The sequence below is a fragment of the Eptatretus burgeri genome, chromosome 7 (genome assembly GCF_056783735.1).
Source record: "Eptatretus burgeri isolate ZD-2024b chromosome 7, Ebu_testis_v1, whole genome shotgun sequence".
NCBI lineage: Eukaryota > Metazoa > Chordata > Myxini > Myxiniformes > Myxinidae > Eptatretus > Eptatretus burgeri.
In genome coordinates this window covers 105,585,019-105,604,517 of record NC_140967.1, presented here as the reverse complement: position 1 = coordinate 105,604,517, position 19,499 = coordinate 105,585,019, and the positions used below count along the sequence as shown (strand labels likewise).

Below are 19,499 nucleotides of genomic sequence, written 5' to 3'. Positions count from 1 at the left end.
TATCAACACCAAGACATCCACCAACGAATGGGATTTTGATGAAGAGTGGGCGAGCTGTCGCCGATGTCCTGCACAAAATCCCAATTCTATCAAGACGTGCTGTTCAGTTTGAGGAAGGGAGGAAGAGGAAAAGGAGGAGAGGGATAGAGGGCAGGACAAAAGAAGCAGAAAAGGGTTGGGGTATGAGAGTGGGATACGAGTGGTGGGGTATGAGGAGAACAGTATGAAGGGACCGGTATGAGGGGAAGAGTATGAGGGGTGGGATATGAGGGGAGGGTATGAGGGGTGGGATATGAGGAGAAGGGTATGAGGAGAAGGGTATAAGGGGAAGGGTATGAGGAGAAGGGTATGAGGGGAAGGGTATGAGGAGAAGGGTATAAGGGGAAGGGTATAAGGGGAAGGGTATGAGGGGAAAGGTATGAGGAGAAGGGTATGAGGGGAAAGGTATGAGGAGAAGGGTATGAGGAGAAGGGTATGAGGGGAAGGGTATGAGGGGAAGGGTATCACGGATGGCGAATGAGAAAAGGGTTTGAGAGGAAGAGTGTGAGAGGTAGGGTATGAGGGGGGGGGATGATAAAGGGGTATCGGGGGGGGGGGGTATGAGGAGAGGGTGATGAGGGGAAGAATATGAGGAAGAGTTTGACAGGAAGGGCATGAGGGATGGGATATGAAGGGAGGGATATGAGGAGAAGGGTCTGAAGGGTGTGAACCGTGAGTGGAGGATTATGAGGGGTGGGGATTTCGAGGAAAAGAAAAATGAGCAACAGCACGAGATGCAGATCTAGCTCGGAAACAGGTATGAAGCCATTTCCTCGGCTCCACCATGGAGAGCGGTCAGTCCACCATGTCAGGATAAAGTTAGGGTGCTGCACCGTGGACACCGTTCATGGAGTCATGGTGATCGCAACGCCAATACGAGGGGTAAGTGTGCTTTGGGGGTGGGTGGGGGTTTTTTGCATTCAGTGTGCGCTCTGCGAGGTCCAGCCTTCACTATGGTCTGGTCTGGTCTGGTCTGGTTGGCTGTGGTTGGGGGTGGGTGGGGGTTCTCTGCATTCAGTGTGCGCTCTGCGAGGTCCAGCCTTCACTATGGTCTGGTCTGGTCTGGTTGGCTGTGGTTGGGGGTGGGTGGGGGTTCTCTGCATTCAGTGTGCGCTCTGTGAGGTCCAGCCTTCACTATGGTCTGGCTGTGTTTGGGGGTGGGTGGAGATTGTCTGCATTCAGTGTGCGCTCTGTGAGGTCCAGCCTTCACTATGGTCTGGTCTGGTCTGGTTGGCTGTGGTTGGGGTGGGTGGGGGTTCTCTGCATTCAGTGTGCGCTCTGTGAGGTCCAGCCTACACTATGGTCTGGCTGTGTTTGGGGGTGGGTGGAGATTGTCTGCATTCAGTGTGCGCTCTGTGAGGTCCAGCCTTCACTATGGTCTGGTCTGGTCTGGTCTGGTTGGCTGTGTTTGGGGGTGGGTGGGGGTTCTCTGCATTCAGTGTGCGCTCTGTGAGGTCCAGCCCTTTCCAGAAATGGTTCGAAAAGACCGGAATTGTAAGTGAGACGAGTTGGTTTATGACACACGTCGACACCAAGGTGAGGTGCGGACTGCAATGTGAGGTTGTGCAGATACCGGGTACAGAGAGCTGTATAAATACCGCACTGTACCAATTGGTCCTGTGGGATGAACAGGGTTCAGGTTGTGGATGCTGAGACCTCGAGACTGGTAGTGTAAAAAAAATAACAAAAAACGTTTTCTTTTTCCTGCTCTCCATTCTTACAGGTCAGAGGTAAGGGGGAGGAGAGGTTGGGGAGGAGAGGTTGGGGAGGAGAGGTTGGGGAGGAGAGGTTGGGGAGGAGAGGTTGGGGAGGAGGAGTTGGGGAGGGGGGGGTTGGGGAAGGGGTCGGATGGAGGAAGTGATGGGCGAGGTGGGGTGGGGTGTTTAAAAGATAGTGCAAACGAGATAAATTAATAATCCGAGATGTGCCAACAATATTTATTTAATATATAATTCGAGTATAAATAAATATATGTACATGTCATTTTTCGAAGGAATATATATGTATTGGCCGATATACGTATATGTATATGTATTAGTCAGGTTATTGGACCATATTGTGATGATCTTGTTGGTTGTTGGTGGATATGTTGAACGTCCCTTTTTACATTGTTCGTTGACATTCTAAAAGTCCCTCCAGTTGCAGAACGAGGAGAGGTGATGGGGAGGGTGTCTTCATGCGCTTCTGCTAATTCACATGAAACACGCACCACTCTCTCCTCCCCTGGCCCTCAGCTCTCACCCTGCTTCTCTCCCAACCCTCACTCCCTTAGGTAGCAAAAAGTAACCCCGACAGTCACCGTGCGTCCTAGGCACGGAAGACCGCACGACCCGCCATGCCCATTCTCACGGGGGCCAATGATGGGGATTACAGTGAGCTGGACAGCTACAGCACGTCCCCGGTGATACTACACCATTGGGGTCCGAGCCAACCGCCCAGGACCACCGTGAAGGGTCAGCACTACCGGCGTGCACGCTACGTGCAGGACTCGCATGCGCCAGACTCTCGGAACGCACACGGAGCGCGTTCTCAAGGGGTCGTGCTGAACGTTGGGGGATTCAGGTACGTGGTACCTGTGAGCACGCTGGCGGACTTCCCCTCATCGCGCCTCGGCAGGCTGTGCTCCTGCCGATCTCTTGATGCCCTACTCGAACTCTGCGACGACTACGACGTCGCGCGAAACGAGTTCTTCTTTGACCGACACCCGGGCGCGTTCGGGGCTATCATGAGCTTCCTGCGGGCAGGGCGGCTCCGCAGCGCACGCGAGATGTGCGCTCTCGCTTTCCGGGATGAGCTGCGCTACTGGGGGGTCGACGAAGCGGCGCTGGAGGTTTGCTGCCGCCAACGGCTTCTGCGAGTGGAGGAGGATGTGCTGGAAAACCAGCGGGAGGTTGAGGGTGTGCTGTGGGACGCGGGCACCACCTCAAATCCCAAAATCACCGAGGGTGTCCAGGTACACAGGGGCACAGAGGGTGGCAGGTGTCACATAGCACATGTCAGAGAGGGGTTGAATACACAGCATACGAAACTAGGAGTGTGGGAGGGATTACACAGTGAGAGTCAGGAGGACTACACAGCATATGGAGGGGCGTGGGGGTGCAATGGTACTTGACCAATTTTCTTTTTAGATATTCAAGCATAAATGAAAACAAAACACTTTCTATTTTCATTATCTTGGCCGCACAAGTGCTTGGTAAAACAAGATTTAAAATGCGGTTTTAATAACCACATTAAAATGTGGTTGTAAAAAAAGATCACTTGTGTACTGTACTTCCATTTACCCCAACTACACCGTTTCCACTCCTCCACCCTTTGACACCTCCATAACGCCATGTCCACCACGACTAAACACCATGTTCCACCAGCTGTTCACTCATTCTGACCACTCTGTCAACAACGCACCTCTCCCAACATCTTTACACTTTCCCATCATCCTCTCCTCCTCTCCTCCTCCGATTAGATTTGTGCTCCAGAACTTTAGTGACAGATCGGAAACTTTGACGATCACTCTTCTTTCACGAACTCGGGCCACCCCAACGTGGCAGTCACTAGTACCTGGAAGATTCCTTTTTTTTTTTAAAACTATCCAATTCTCCAACCGCCATCCGGTTACCTGAAAGTCTGGATTCAAGTAAATAATTCAGTCCTCGCACGACAGCTCTCTCAAGAATCCGACTCGACCAGAAGACAAAGTGAGACACTTCGAGAAACAACAATGCAAGACTGCTGTGTTGTAAATAAAATAACATTGAAACCAAGTTTGGAAAACAGTGCACACTCCATGATGCTGCACCCCGAGTTCATAATAGGTCCAAGGAAGTGGTTCAAGGTGCTCATTGAAGTCTGTTCAGGTCACATATGGAAAACTTTGTTCGGTTCTGCTCTCCTTGTTATAGAAAAGGAATGAGGACATCAGATATTGTCTCAACATTGAGTAACGCGGATGTGGTGTTGACACTTTTTCAGACAACTCATGCACCACTGGAGGTGACAAACCTGTGATGATGCTTCAAAAGTTATTGTGATGACAAGTACTGACATCAAGATGTTTATGATTATTCCTCCATCAAACAGTTCTTGGACAGACCCAAGTACACCAAGCTTGCGGAGATGAATAACCTGGTTCCTACACGACCCGGAGAGGCAGAGACGCTGACTCTACCATGGCACGATGAGAGGAACCATCACGTTGAGGAATTCCATCTGGTACTCCATGGCAAAAGCCAAACTCGAACCGCAGCATGTCTTCAGAAACTAATGTGAGGCAAAAACAATGCCAAGTCCTTCCAACATGGCCATTCAGTTTTGGAAGTTTGCTCCTTGAGGATTCTTAACGCATGAATCAACTGATTATAAAGGGCATAACAAGCAGGTGGTAAATGGGATTTGAACCTGCACCATGAGACGAAGGTTCAGACGGGAACAAGGACAGAATTCTTTGTTCGTATGCACCATAAGGCTGCGGGGTAGCATCATTGGCTGAGCTGTGCCACTGATGCAGTGTCCTCTGCTGGTCAGGGCAGGAATTTGTAATTTGTTCGGGATGCCGATGATAGCTCGCCTAATCTTCGCGAAAGACACCGTGGGATCTTCAAACGTCCACCAACTAATGCTGGTAGATGGGACACTCGCTGTGAAACACCGGGATGACGGCTTATAGCTGGGTTGGGATTCAAACCGAGGTGAGACAGCTTAGAGGCGAGCAAGCGTTCCTCCAGTCCAGGCAGTCTTGCCAGCCCACTAACGGAATCGCTGAACGGGATGACAAGAGCAGGTGGTTGTTACAATCTCTCCATAACTCAAGTTTATATTTCATGAAGCTCGTTGATGAGAATTAATCCATCTGGGGTTGTTCGACATAAAATAAGACTTTCTGTGGGTGATGATGACGTCATGAGTGGCCAGCATTTAAAAGCGACTGAACCGGTAATCTAGGACAGTTACCTCAACTTACCTTTGAAGGAGACTTGAGAAACGTTTCCAGAATAGTAAGTTTTGAGGCCAAATTGCACCATTTTACTCATCTTGGCAATGGTCGTCACCACTGGCGTCATCGCCACCGATGCTGCAACCACATATGCTGCTGTGGTTTTTCATTTACTTATTTATTTTATCTTGTGTGGAGTTGGATTAAATGATTGTCCAGAAACCAATTTTGCTCGATTTATATATTAAAAAAAAATTAGTTTATAATATAATTAATTGTGAAATTCTCCTCTAATTTCCGTTTAATATTCCATGTGGTGTCCCAGGGAGATGGCGAGAGCGGGCGATTATCACAACTGATGGAACAGCTGCGGGACATGGTTGAAGACCCCCAGTCGGGCTTACCTGGAAAGGTCTTCGCCTGTCTGTCCATAATCTTTGTGGCCATCACGGCCGTCAGCCTGTGCCTCAGCACCATGCCGGATCTTCGTGCTGAGGAAGATAAGGTAGGGCCAGACACGTCATCCACGTATCTACCTTTGTATATATATATATATATATATATATATATATATATATATATATACACACCTGTACCTGTGTACGTATCTAACCATATGTGTCTCGTAGGTGCATATTGGAGTGGGGATTTAATACATTTAGCCTGTTGGTTGTAGCACTAATGATGTGCCACTGATGCAGCACTCTCGTAGATTTGGACAGGAATTTGAAATTTGGCCAAGGTACACGTTCAAGCTTGGAAGACCTATTAGACTGAAGGTAACCTCCGGTCTCTTGATAAGGCTCACGTTCAATGCATCACGATCTCAGACATACCAAATTTCACGTTCACACTCATCTTAAAGGAACGCTTATTAAATTCCCATCCTCAAAAACATGGCGGCGGCTTACTTAAGTCGGCCATTACTCTGTACTTCAACCTCTGTTCGTTCAATCACTGAGGACAGATCCACAATGGATACGGAAGACAAAGCTGAGTACCTAAATGCTGTTTTTGTCTCGAAAGCTAATCTCAAATCTATCCTTACCCACATGAATAAAAGGATAACATTATCTGCCATAAAGTATCACAGAACACTGACGTTTCAGGCCTCGCCATTCGTCGGAGAAACTTTATTTGTTTGGCGGAATAAGAGGAAATGATTCGTGTGTTTTTATTTTCTTACGTCGTCAACGCAGACCCAGAATTAGCAGCTATTTCTATCCTAACCCACCCCATCCCACTCCCAAAACACACTCATACCCCCATCCCCTTCTCCCTTACAACGTGCTTGACTCGACTTGATTGGAACAATCCACGGCACAACAAAGGTCTCCCTCGACATGGTCCGTTCGTTTCTGTGACATTGTACACAAGGGTACACAAGAAACTTCGATATAGCAGGAGAAAATTTGGCCCATCAAACCTGTGTTAAAATCTACACTACATTAATTCGATCTAACAGTTGATATACTTGAATTCAATGTGGGTGGGGATGTGGGGGTAGAGGAGTGGGGATGAGAACATCGAGGGCAAGCACAGACATCACCACGGCGTTTTATCATACCAGCAAGTTGACTGTGCCTGCACGGGATTCGAAACGGGGTTGGGATGTCAGCGGCCAAAATGGAAATGGCGTCTTCCATCATCGAGTTGGCAAACCGGGAGCAACCATTCACATTTATTGCCACATCTGATGCAATTCAAATGCTCTAATGGCGGCAAGGTGGTCCATTTTTAGTGCCTGGAGCAGTGATTTCAGCTTTGAGTCTTCTTGTGTAGGTCTGCATCAGCTTTGTCGATCTGAATTTGGGTATTTTCTCTCATTCCTCCTCGCAGATTTTCACAAGCTCTGTCAAGTTGGATGGGGAGCGTCGGTGAACAGCAATCTTCAAGTCTTTCCACAGATTCTCAATGGGTTTCAAGTCTGGGTTTCGGCTGGGCCACTCGTAGCTTCAGAACAAGAACGTGAAAGTCCTTTCCAGTGTTGGATTGGCTGTATGCTTGGGGTCATTGTCCTGTTGGAATGTAAATCTTTGCGCTCTGAAGCAGGTTCTTATCAAGAATTTACCTCTACTTGGCTTCATTCATTGTTCTCTCTATCCTTACAAGTCTCCCAGTCCCTACCGCTGAAAAGCATCCCCATAGCATGATGCTGCCACCACCATGCTTCACTGTAGGGATGGTGTTTGATAGGTAATGAGCTGTGCTCGGTGTCCACCAGACGTAGCACTTTGCATTCAGGCCAAAGAGTTAAATTTTTATCTCATCGAACCGCAGAATCTTTTACCTCATGCTCTCAGAGTCTTTCACGGGCATTTTTGCAAACTCCAGGTGTGCTGTCACGTGCCTTTTTCTCAGGAGTGGCTTCTGTCTGACCACTCTCCCAAAAACCATGCATTTGTGAAGTGCTGCAGAGATTGTTGTCCTTCCAGCAGGTTCTCCCATCTCAGCCAAGGAACTCCGTAGTTCTTACAGAGTGGTCATTGGGTTTTTGGTCACCTCCCTGACCAAGGTCCTTCTTGCCCAGTTGCTTAGTTTGGTCAAAAATCCAGCTCTAGGAAGAGTCTAAGTGGTTCCATGTTCTTTCCATCTCCTAATGATGGAGCTCACTGTGCTTTTGGGAACCTTCAACACTCAAGAAATTGTTTTATACCCTTCCCCAGATCGATGAATCCTCTCATTTCTATCTCAGAGTTCTCGGAACAGTTTCTTGGATTTCATGGTAGAATTTCTGCTCTGACATGCAATGCCAACTGTGGGACCTCATAATATAGAAAGGTGTATTTCTTTATAAATCACATCCAATCAATTGAATTGTTCACAGGTGGACTCCAATCAAGTTGGAGAAACATCTCAAGGATGAACAAAGGAAATTAGATGCACCTGAGCTCAATTTGGAGTGTCATAGCAAAGGGGTTGAATACTTATTGATGCAAAACATTTCAGCTTTTCATTTCTAATGAATTTGTAAAAAATTCTAAAAACATGTTTTCACTTTGTCATTGTGGGGTGTTTTGTGTAGATCGGTGACAAAAAAAAAAAAAAATTGTATTGATACATATTAAATTCAAGCTGAAACACAACAAAATGTGAAAACGCCGAGGCGTGTGCATGCCTTCTGAAGGCAGTGCAGCTTTTTGATATTTCGGGTCCGTAATAAAATTTCGTATTGGTGCCAAAGCCAGTGACAAATTACAAATTAATAGGAGGATAACATCCAGCGTCTGTGTGTGTCAATTTTGCTTCTCCTCCCAAACCACCGGTTGCACAAAGTTGAAAATGGAACCATATTAATCACCAAAGACCCAGGCAGTGCACGGTCGAAAAAAATAAAATATCGATTTGGACAAAAACATTTTCATTATCCACATCGATACATACCCAAAGCCAGTGTGAACGTGGCTTCGCACGACTTGGCGACATGTCACGGGATGCTGCTGATTGGTTGTGCAACGCGAGGTGCAGTGTGATTGGTTCCTGGCAAGTGACTCAATTACGCCCTTGCTGCGCATGTCTTCTGTTCTTAAGATTGCAGAATAAGAAAAGAAAAAAACAATGCAACAAAACACAAAAAGTTGGCCTGGGGCCCACAAGCTTGCTAGTTCATTCATAATCCATTCTCCTCCAAATTGAGCTCTTCAATATGATCTTGGCTCTTCAGCATTGTTTGAAATTTATTTATCGTTTGTTGTCTTGTGCTCATTCAACTCTGCTGTTTGTTGTGTCGCCCACAAACCTCCAGCCCGCCCCCCTGTTGATACTGTTCCTTATCTCCGCCAACCAAAGGTGGACCGAGGTTATGTTTTCAACCACCATCTGTTTGTCTGTGAGCATGATATCTCAAAAATTTATGGACGGATTCAGACATTTGGTGGAGAGGTTGGGTGTGTGACAAGGACGATGATTAGATTTTGCTGAAGATCTGGATCAGGATACAAGAACGTTTTTAAGCGATTCATCACCAGAGATATAGAGCCAAAAACGATATGTAGCACGATATCTCAAAAAGTTGTGGACAGATTATGACAAAACTTTGTGGATGAGTTTGGTAGGTAACAAGAACAAGCCGATTAGATTTTTGTTAAAGTCTGGATGCAGATCCGGCCTATCAGTGGGATACAAATGTAATATGTTCAGCCTGATGGAGGTATAAGCTGTACCGCGTGCTGTTCTAGATTTGTTCTGTTAGATGCTCATCCATTCTGTGTTCTGGTTCATCCATGAGCCTCAAAATTGTATCAAAATAAATATATTTTTTTGATTTGCATTAACCCTTTGAACTCTGAGCTCCTTGGACTTTCGGCTCCCCCACCCTGGGCTCCCTCGAGAAAAATCCGGCCGCTCGGGTATTTGGAGGTTTGTATAGCGGTCGGTAAAACGGCCGCTCGGGTTCAAAGGGTTAATGACCGTTCCACTTCCTTGCATAGCCACTCGCATTACTTTCCTGATGATATTAATTTGTGCCATAGTTTTCTCATCTTCATAATATACCGGCTGCAGGAGAATCTTTAATTTCCTGGTCTACCGCATGAATTTAGACTCATCTCACTATTTCACCCAAAGGATCGCAATCAAATCCCATAATCATCTTCTATTTCCTCGTACAGAGGTCTTCCCTGGAGTTCCTCAATTTGGAATCCTCACAAATATTTCCAAATGGATGAAATTCCTTCCATGCTTTCCATTAAACATAGCATATCTCTTTATAAAAACCATCTACGGTGAACATTAAACATAAACATCTGATTAATGATGTCCCTTCAAATCTTCTTCTGACCTTATCTTTATACTGTCAAAAAGTATACTCCTCAGCGATTGCACAAGTATAAACATGTTATCCGAAGTGTGCCAAAAAAGGTTAGTATCAACTCAGACAGCTGCGCACACGTTTCATCCACAACAGTGAACTTGTGCGATTCGTACAAGTCCCCGAATCTTATATTTGGTTCCATGAGCTTTTATTCCTCTTTTTTTTTTCGATCCAACTTCACTATTTTGTGGATGGACAGGATAGCTCAGAGGTAGCACAATCACCTTTGTGCTGCAACGTCTGGATTTGATGCCCAACCCGACGATATAAACTGACATCCTAGTGCTTTGCACCAGTGTTACAAAATGAGTACAGTACGTCGGATCGTTGGTACTTTTCAAAATGAGGAGCTCAACATGCACTGGACAATGGACAAATTCGAAAATCCTCTCCTGATCTGCACTGCACCAGTAGTAAAGCCATGACCCCACTCATCAAACAAACAAAGTGCCACATACCCACAATCTATTCACTTCATCTGTCTCCGCTATTATGTTTTAATGAAGCATTGTGGAGGCTGAGCTACATTAAAATAAATAAATGACTGTCTTCTTGGTATTTCGACAAAGGTTTGGATTGGATGACCTGTACGGTTACAGAAAGTAGGATTGCTTAGATATTAACCTGTACCATTGTGCCGGTCTCCTGGTCCACCCCATACAGGGTGAATGCTCCCAAAAGTGTTACAATATCTTTGTGGTGGAGACGGTCTGTGTGGCCTGGTTCTCCTTCGAGTTTCTACTGCGGCTCATCCAAGCAAGAAGTAAATGGCAATTTGTTCGTGATCCCCTCAATGCCATTGATGTCGCAGCAATCCTGCCCTTCTATGTGACGCTCATCGTGAATGCTGTGCCAGCGGAGACCGACAATGGAAGATCAATAGGAGGTGGCGGCAGCAGTTACCTTGAGAAGGTGGGCCTTCTACTGCGTGTGATGCGTGCACTTCGCATTCTGTATGTGATGCGCCTCGCTCGCCACTCACTGGGCCTACAGACTCTGGGACTCACCATCCGTCGATGCACCCGTGAGCTTGGACTTCTATTGCTCTTCATGTGCGTAGCAATGGCACTCTTTGCGCCGCTTGTGTTTCTCGCAGAGACTGAGCTTTCAGGTGGAAGTAGTGATGAAGATGAAGGACAAGGGTTGCACAAGGAGGCTGAGCAAAGCAACATCCACGACTTCAGCAGCATTCCAACCTGCTATTGGTGGGCTATCATCTCCATGACTACAGTAGGCTATGGTGACATGGTGCCACGAAGTATAGCCGGACAGGTGGTTGCCTTAAGCAGCATTTTGAGTGGAATTTTACTGATGGCATTCCCTGTAACATCTATTTTCCACACGTTTTCCCGAGTGTACATTGAACTTCGGGAAGGGCAGCTTCGCAGAAACTTGCAGGAGCTCACTCATCCTCCACCTGTTCCTTTTGTTCCAGGACCGTTCAAGGCCACAGTGAATGACAGCTTACAGGACTCTGACTGTTTTGATGCACACACGAGCCTCATCCCACCAAGCTATGGTGAAAATCGACTTTGATGTGATTAGGCACACTACTCCTTCCCCGCTTTCTTCCACAAGGTTATAATGTTGTGATCAGTCATATGTCATATGAACCATCATAATCAGTGCGTCGAGGCTGGAGGGGTGCATAGAGAAAACGAAACGAAATTGGAAAGCGAGAAGATGGTGCTCTAGATATTGGATGTCATCATTAGGGAACAATAAAGGAGTTGTGGGGGGGGGGAGGGGTGACAGGTGCATATTACTGACCTGAATCCTGGTTCATGCACAACCAACTCGTTGAAGAGCAGATTAACAATTGCGATACAAAGCTGGTAGAGGAGCAGATGTTCAGCTGCAACTCAGTGGTTGTTGAAAACATCAGATTTGCCCTTGGATAGAACTGAAGAGAGAAACGGAGCACACACAGCCTCATTCAAGGCAATGTGCCAAGGTGATGCAGTGAATAATATCACCGAAGGTACGAGTATTGTCTCCATCTCTCAAATATATCAAGTGGAAAACATCAATCCGTAAACAGAATGGTGCTCAGCCAATCGATTTTACTAATCGGAGAGACGACGCAGAATCGTCCTATTCATCCTCACAAACGCACCCGAGAGCAAAGAAAAACACACAAGTGATTGCCTGGTATGTCGTGTTAGCCAGAATTATTTTGTTATGTTGTACAAGAAGGTAAATGACTGCTTTTTCCAAATAAAATACATCTTTGAAAAAGACTTTCCTTTGAAAATAAGGATGTGTGTGTGTGTGTGTGTGTGTGTGTGTGTGTGTGTGTGTGTGTGTGTGTGTGTGTGTGTGTGTGTGTGTGTGTGTGTGTGAGGTGTGTGTGTGTGTGTGTGTGTGTGTGTGTGTGTGTGTGTGTGTGTGTGTGCGAGACCTTGCGGTTAAACCGGAATGTTGAAGCACGATCAGTTTTCTCCTTCGAGTAAAGGCGGTTTTCTTCCAACGAGACGATGACCATCATACATCGAGCTGAGAGCCGACTCGGTCGCAAACTTTATTTGTAAATCTTCACGCCAATGTTCAACATGACATTTGAGAATTTTAAACAAACCATGTCGTCGGTGCAAAAAAAAAAAAATCACCCACTCTGCTCAAACAAAACGATTTCTTATGGGAAAAACTTGTTTTCACCAACTATAAAAAAAAAAAAAAACATAAAACTACACAACAATACAATATATTTCAGCAGATACATCCACAAGACAAATCTTGTGATCCATCGTCAAAATATTAATTCATTCATTAAGAAAAACCCTCCTTGGTCTATGAAACTTTGTTAAATAAAGACTATTCCGTCAGTCAAAAGGAGCAAACGCATTTCCAAAAAAGGATTCAGAATACTGTTATAAATCTACACTTGCAAAATGTTCAACCGCCAACCACTCCTCCCCCCCTCAACCCTCCCCCCTCATCCCCAACCCCCACACACCCCCGTAGCCTCACAGCAAGTGCATTTACTCATGTTAAGCCTCATTCCTCTGATCTTCATCACTTTTACACAACGTTCATCACTTCCGGTGCTTTAACATGTCCTCCCCTACTCTTGGTGCTCTTACATATCCTCCCCTACTCCTGGTGCTTTACACTTCCTTCCTTACTTCCGGTGCTTTCAAACAACCACCCAATTACTTCCGGTACTTTTACACATCCTTCTTGCTGACTCAACATGGGTTCTCCAATCACACAATCACCAGCATTCACCGTTAGCCATCATTTCAATCTGGATGGATTCATGTCCATGGTCCACAATCCGAATTGTGATCGCACCATCAGCACCCCCATCCATCTTCATTACACATCACAATTCAAAAACCTCCAAATTCTCCTTCCCATTTTATATGAGGTAAAAGGTACAGAAGAACCTCACCACCACCACTTCCTACTAATTAAATTGCACTTTTTCTGCTGGACTTGTACATCGTAACACAACTTTGTAAAAACAGCTCATGTTCATATTCAATAGTTTGTACTAAATAATAAAATACAGTAACAAAGTACCACTAGTTGTACCAAATTAAATCAATTTGATCCTGTAGGTCCATCTTCACTGTTCATGTCAAATTCAGCCCCCACTGCCCCCCCCTCACCCGACCCCCTTCCATACAAAATGTCCACTGACACCATCGGCACTCCAAAATGAGGGGGACAGCTTGCATTAATTATTGCTACCAATTATAGTTCATTGAACCCTTTTGTCATTTCCTGGCAATTCTGCTGGGATTTTAATGTTCCTCCCAATACCGTGGCATCACTTAAATCATCAACAGGTTTCAGAAACAAGAGTCAATGTGATCTCCACGGAGGCCTGTTACTTGCAGCACATCCCCATTTTCTGGTGTTTTGAATATATACGAGTGGATCGAGCCGGTGCTTGGGAGTGAGTGAGGGTAGACGGGTGAGGAGTGGTGGGGGAAGGGAGAGTGAGAGTCATGCCACGCAAAGGATTTAATTCAAAGATAACCACCCAAAAGTCTCAAGATGACATTCGCAGGATTAGGCCAATCAAAATCTTCCAAACTTGGAACGAAAGCATACCACTTTGTTGGGTTCAACGGAAAACATTCGCCTTGTTATTTTTATTTTTTTCCAAATGGATTGGCATCATGTGAGGACACAACATCGCATGCCTTTCGGGTCGCTGATGAGATCCAACGAGTCCGCAGATCTGAACTGCGGTCGATATGGATCTCTCTCAACCGAAGCAGCTGAATTTAGCACACCAGGCTCCGGCTGACTTCGAGAGCGAGACAAAGGTACGGTATCGTCGACTGGAGCAACCCGGCTCATCACTGCGGAGACCGTGTTTGTAACGGCTGCATCCTCGGGCACGGGGATGAGTGGCCCATTTTCATGAGACCCTCCAGCCACGCCTGGTGTGAGGTTTTCAAGAAAGGGTCTTTGCCGTTTCATAGCTGCGGCACGCTGCTTCTTCAGCTGGCACAGAGTCTGTCTTTGGGCATCGTTCCTTCGACTGCCATTGCTATTATTTAGATCATACGTCACCTCATGAGTATCGACCATGGTTGCTCGGTACACACCGTCACTCCCGCAAAATGTCCGGTGACGCATGCCATCAAGTGAAAAACTTTGCCGGCTGCCTGTTGTTGAAACGTATTCATCACCATCTCCGATTGGTGCGGGGTTAAGTGCGGGTGGTTGTGGGGCAGCGTGTTGCTTCCGTGACGGCTTCTGGCTGTTACCGTTACCCAGAACCACGTGGTTCTTGGCTGAACTTGTGGGCTGCTGTTGTGGTTGCTTGGTGCTGGTGTCAGACAACTCATTGACATCCTGAAAAAAAACAGTTAGAAAACCAACACTATCATCGCTATTATTACATCCACACCAACAATGACAAACAAGACACAAGCTCCAAGAATGACAACTTAACCCTTTGAACCTCGAGCTCCTTGGACTTTCGGCTCCCCCACCCTGGGCTCCCTGGAGAAAAATCCAGCTGCTCAGGTATTTGATGGTTTGAATAGTGGCCGCTAAAGACGAGGGTAGATGGAAGTTTGAATAGCGGCTGGTAAAATGGCAGCCAGGGTTCAAAGGGTTAAGAAAACAAAATATATTTTTAACAAAACTAAGCTACGTAACATGATAAAAGATCAAACACCTCTACTTGATCGCATCAAAATTGACACATATTACGCTGAAAACAGTACTCATTTGTGATTACAAACTTTGAAACATTGAAAGTTCAGTGATGACCATCCTCCTCAAACACCAATTAACCTGCACAAGGAACAAATGAGCTGCAAAATGCACCACCGCAAGTATCCGAGCCATCGGTACATCGTCGATGGATGACTTTGGTAGAGTGAAATTTTACTCAAATCACATTTACCCTCCTTACGTAACATCCACAAAGCACCAGGCCAAACGTAGCTGACTGGAAACGTGAAGCACGACTGTACAATCCGTACAGATTAACACATCTCATCACCGGGTTGGAACGGAACGCAGAGCGGCGTGCTCTGTACAGTTGAACATGACGTCTTACCACCGGGTTGGAACACGACGCACGGCCATACGCTCTGTACAGATGAACACATCACATCTCATCACCAGGCTGGAAAAATGATGCACGGCTGTACGCTCCGTACAGATGAACAAATCACATCTTATCACCGGGTTGGAAACGTCACGCATGGCCGTACGCTCCATACAGATGAACACATCATATCTTATCACCGGGTTCGAAACGTCACACATGGCTGCATGCTCCAATGCCCTTGTCTAATTCAATCATAACACTGCCCAGCAGAAAAGTGAAAGGCTGGCAACTTAGAAGCAAACCTCAGAGGAGTCTTCGACCCCCTCTCCCTCAGCTCGTCGCTCAGCCGACTCCAGCTCGAGCCAAAGGCGTGCCTCCTCACGCCGCTCCCGCCGGTATCGGTCGCTTCGCTCCCCGAGGCTGGCTCGACGAGACACTTTGCTGCACCAGCACGAGGGAAAATGGACAAATGGAATTTATACGAAAAAAATACATCAACAGTGTTGCTTCTATAAATGCTCTTGTTCTCATTCAAAAAATTGAGAATCTTGCTTACAACGATCATATTTTCAATCTGCCTTCACTCCGGCACACAAGCTGCCCTGAGATGAGTCAGCAGTGCAGCATGTCCTGCCAACCAGCACAAGCTGACGCTTCACAATCCCCTATTTAACTGGCTATAGCTTTCTGACTTAACATGACTGTTCGTTATGCTGCTCGGTTCTGGCAGCCCATCTCTGGACCATATTCACTTGTCTCCTATCATAATGTATTCGTCTTTAACATTTCAGCGTCACTTTAGTTAACGCGCAGCGACAATTATATTTTCATGCTTGCAGAAATCTCTCAAACAAAACCATTTCATGGTGGCAGAACGTGCAAGATTTGTACGTGTTAAATGATACCCCATTTGCTCGTGGGTATTTTCATGATAATTACGAACTCTTTGCTTGGCAAACTGTCAAACAGAAAAGAACTCTCCTGTTTGCGTGAGGAAAACATTCTATCAATCCCACGTTACCGAGCCATTTCCAGGACAAATTGAAGCCCAAAAGGAGAGAACATGCCCCATGAATGACGATGAGCCATACCCTCGGCTCCCAGCACTGGAGGTCCTCCTCTGGAGAGACGACCGAGGTTTTGCCTGGCTTTTCAAGATGGCGTCTTGCTTGTGCCTGAGGTCCATCAAGTGTTTCTTCAGTCCCTCGTCCTCACATAGGTCTGCGGCATAGAGTAACATCAAGCATGTTGTTGTGACGTCTTTTCACGATGGAGCATCAGCTTTAGACTCCGACCGTTAGTGTCTCCGGGCCATTTCAGGGTTAGCGAGATCAAACTCTCACCAAGATCTCATCGTACATAAAATCAGATGTTTCAAAAACAAACTAATAAAACTAGTCATTATTGATTAAAGTTGACCACTGAACCCCAGCCCCCCCCCCTCTTATACTCTCAAATAAAACCATATTTTGGATCCCATCCAAATCCAACTAGAGTATAACAATTGCATAATTAAAATGCCAAGTAATCAAGAGTATAACATTTACAGACCTGTCTCTCTTTTTGACACTTGAGTACCTGATGGAGCTTTGACAAACATTTTTTTTTTTACATATAAAGGTCGAGGCTCATGGAGGAGTGGAAGAATAAAAGGCAGCGGGTTCACAAACTACCAAAAGGTATCGTGGGGGAAAAGACATTCACAAGGAGGAAAGGAGAGAAAACACAAAAGCGAGTAACAATGGCCCAGAGAGCAACAGAATGGGAAAGAATCAATGAGTGTGGAAGAGATTGTGGACGAGCAGCACATTTGGAAGACCGAAGCAAAGAGGAAGAGACCACGATCGGACACCGGGAGATAATTCCACAATCGAAAATGAGCTTCTTGCACTTTTTCAGCAACGCCCGTGCTGAGGCTGACATCACCGTGGAATCCGGCCCAAGGTCTTGCATGAGATGTGTGGAAGGGTTAACCATCCTATATAAAACAATCTTTTTTCCGCTTCCATCGTGATGCAGTGCGAGAATGCACCCTAATAGTGGCAAGGGCTGTTGGGGTGGGATTGATGTTCATCTTCAGACAATCCGTCTGCAGGAAACGGAGACCGCAACGGAGAATGCCATCTTATCATCCACTTATCAGAGTGACCCTCACAAACGATACGGTCACGATTATAGCAGTGGTGTAGCCGAATGCAAATGATAACACGGATAATTAATTTCTGATCTTCTCAATCTCGAAGGCACGCAACTGCAAACTGTGTGCCAATGGGATCAGAGACTGGTCGGCCTGCCACATCATTACCATTTAGAATGAAAACCTTCCTCAACTTGCACGGCGAGTTTGATCATTGTGAGCAGCCTCCATCAGGGTGGAACGGCTTCGATGTTCTGGAGGTTTCATGTGATCAAGCTGCACGAAGACCATCAATGGTGGCAAAAACTATTAGAGATAGCAGGCTCTTCAGCACAGCAGGCACAAAATTTACTTGAAAGCTTCAAATTCTGTCATCTGCTACTCGGTGATGGAAAAAAAAAAAATTAATGAAAAGTTTACTCCACTGATTTCATTTACTCTATTGATTTCACGGAAAGATTGCAAACTTCAATTCAAAGCTCGACGCACGATGCATTTCCAATGCAATTTTCGAAGAAATAAATTGCATCCATTTTTAATCGAATACCCACAGGCTGTTCCTTTCCAAACTGCACACAGCACTACTGCCCCAATTAATCTTACCAGCTCTGTGTTCTACATACATATCACCGAGCGTAAAGACTGCTTCAACTATCCACAATCTAAATCACTGCTCCAACCTCACCACGCACCCCCACAATGCAGCCCGCCAGCATCCCCCCCCCTCTCCCCTCTTCCTCTCCTACAGGTACAACACAACAATTTCCACATGCAAAGGGCCGAGTCCAAATGATTACTTTCTGTCCATTCACAGAAAGAGCAAAACAATTGCCCAAACTTATCATTCTCAAATGGCAACTCCAATGGCTTCCCACCTGCATGTGGCTGTTAAAATTGCAAACATCAAAGAAATATATATATAAACATGGAAATTTTTTTTTGTAATAATCAAAGTTTGCCTCAAAAAACGATTCTCCTTAAAGACAGCACACAACACACACTATCGTGCGCAGCCTGTGGCTGCCGGTCACATAACGTTGTTGGGATGCGGCTATGCCGCTGATTACCAGTACACCGGCGCTCATTTTGCCGGCCTCGGAAGGATGACAGGCCGAGTCAACCCCACCCGGTGTTAATTCAGCAGCGAACACGGCTCAAACTCAGGACCCTAGGATCCCAAGCCTGCCACCATAACCATGAAGCCAATGCCTTATAAAAGAGTGAAAGGCATTTTGTTTTATCATCTCCGCCACCGAAGGTGATGTTTTCACGCCCCATTTGTCTGTCTCTCTGGCCGTCTATCTGTGAGCAGAGTATCTCAAAAAAGTTATGGACGGATTTGTACAAAACTTCGTGGATGGGTCGAGTTGGTGACAAGAACAAGCCGATTCGATTTTTGTTCAGGTCCGGACGCAGATCCGGCCGATCTATGTGGATACAAAACGTAACCTGTTCAGGAGGTATGCGCTCTGCCGAGTTTTCCATCTTATTTTGCTCCGGCGTAATTCCTCATTGACTTGCCATTGAAGTTCACATTTGTTTCTGATTAAATTTCCTACTTCCACATTGCAAAATGATTTAGCATCCTGATGTGCTTCACTTGATTAGTCCCAAAGTTTGCTCAAATGCAAATTATTATTTTTTTTTTTTAAGTGAATGAAAGCCACTTGGCACACGAGAGTGTCGTGACCCGACGTTTTGCAGCAAGGTTACGAGACGGGTTAGAAAAGACGCGTCGAAAGAGCACCAAGGGGTGTACTTACCAATAGCGGTCTCATCCTGGTTGGTCTTCGCATCAAAACTGGCACCGTGGGAAACCAGCATCTCCGCAACTTCCACCTGGTGAGCAACAGCAACACGGCTCTTTCAAAAAGGTTCACTCGGGGAGTAAAGGGAGGGGAGGGAGTACTACGCATGAACCAGGAGCTAATTTATCCGGTCTGCAGGTCATTACGTGTGCAGTTATTTAACAGTCCATTCTCCATCACATTTAATCTCTCTGCCTCTTAACAATGCAATCCGAAAAGCGGAATTAGACTCAACGCAAGGCCAAGTTTTC

At 46.0% G+C, this 19,499-nt stretch overlaps 2 protein-coding genes across 14 annotated transcripts in view; one reads left to right on the top strand and one right to left on the bottom strand.

Moving 5' to 3' along the window:
• The first annotated feature begins 719 nt into the window (after positions 1 to 719).
• LOC147024035 (voltage-gated potassium channel regulatory subunit KCNG2-like) lies at positions 720 to 12,099 on the top strand. Of its 4 annotated transcripts, none has more exons than XM_085890197.1 (4): positions 720 to 921; positions 2,312 to 2,992; positions 5,292 to 5,471; positions 10,443 to 12,099. In XM_085890197.1, the coding sequence occupies exons 2-4, from the start codon at positions 2,375 to 2,377 to the stop codon at positions 11,313 to 11,315; spliced, it is 1,671 nt and encodes a 556-aa protein (XP_085746323.1). In that variant the 5' UTR covers positions 720 to 921; positions 2,312 to 2,374; the 3' UTR covers positions 11,316 to 12,099. The 4 variants fall into 4 exon arrangements, with proteins under 4 accessions (XP_085746323.1, XP_085746324.1, XP_085746321.1 ...); XM_085890198.1 differs by lacking the exon at positions 720 to 921 and adding an exon at positions 1,422 to 1,533; XM_085890195.1 differs by lacking the exon at positions 720 to 921 and adding an exon at positions 1,442 to 1,575.
• Positions 12,100 to 12,276: 177 nt separating this feature from the next.
• Positions 12,277 to 19,499, bottom strand: part of LOC147024034 (protein phosphatase 1 regulatory subunit 16A-like) — a 67,192-nt gene continuing 59,969 nt past the window's right edge. For all 10 annotated transcript variants that reach the window (XM_085890186.1, XM_085890187.1, XM_085890184.1 and 7 more), the window contains 4 exons: positions 19,204 to 19,279; positions 16,395 to 16,524; positions 15,606 to 15,744; positions 12,277 to 14,594 (listed from right to left, as the gene is read on the bottom strand). In XM_085890186.1, coding sequence (XP_085746312.1) covers positions 13,908 to 14,594; positions 15,606 to 15,744; positions 16,395 to 16,524; positions 19,204 to 19,279 — 1,032 coding nt within the window. In that variant the 3' untranslated portion in view covers positions 12,277 to 13,907. The remainder of the gene's footprint in view (positions 14,595 to 15,605; positions 15,745 to 16,394; positions 16,525 to 19,203; positions 19,280 to 19,499) is intronic.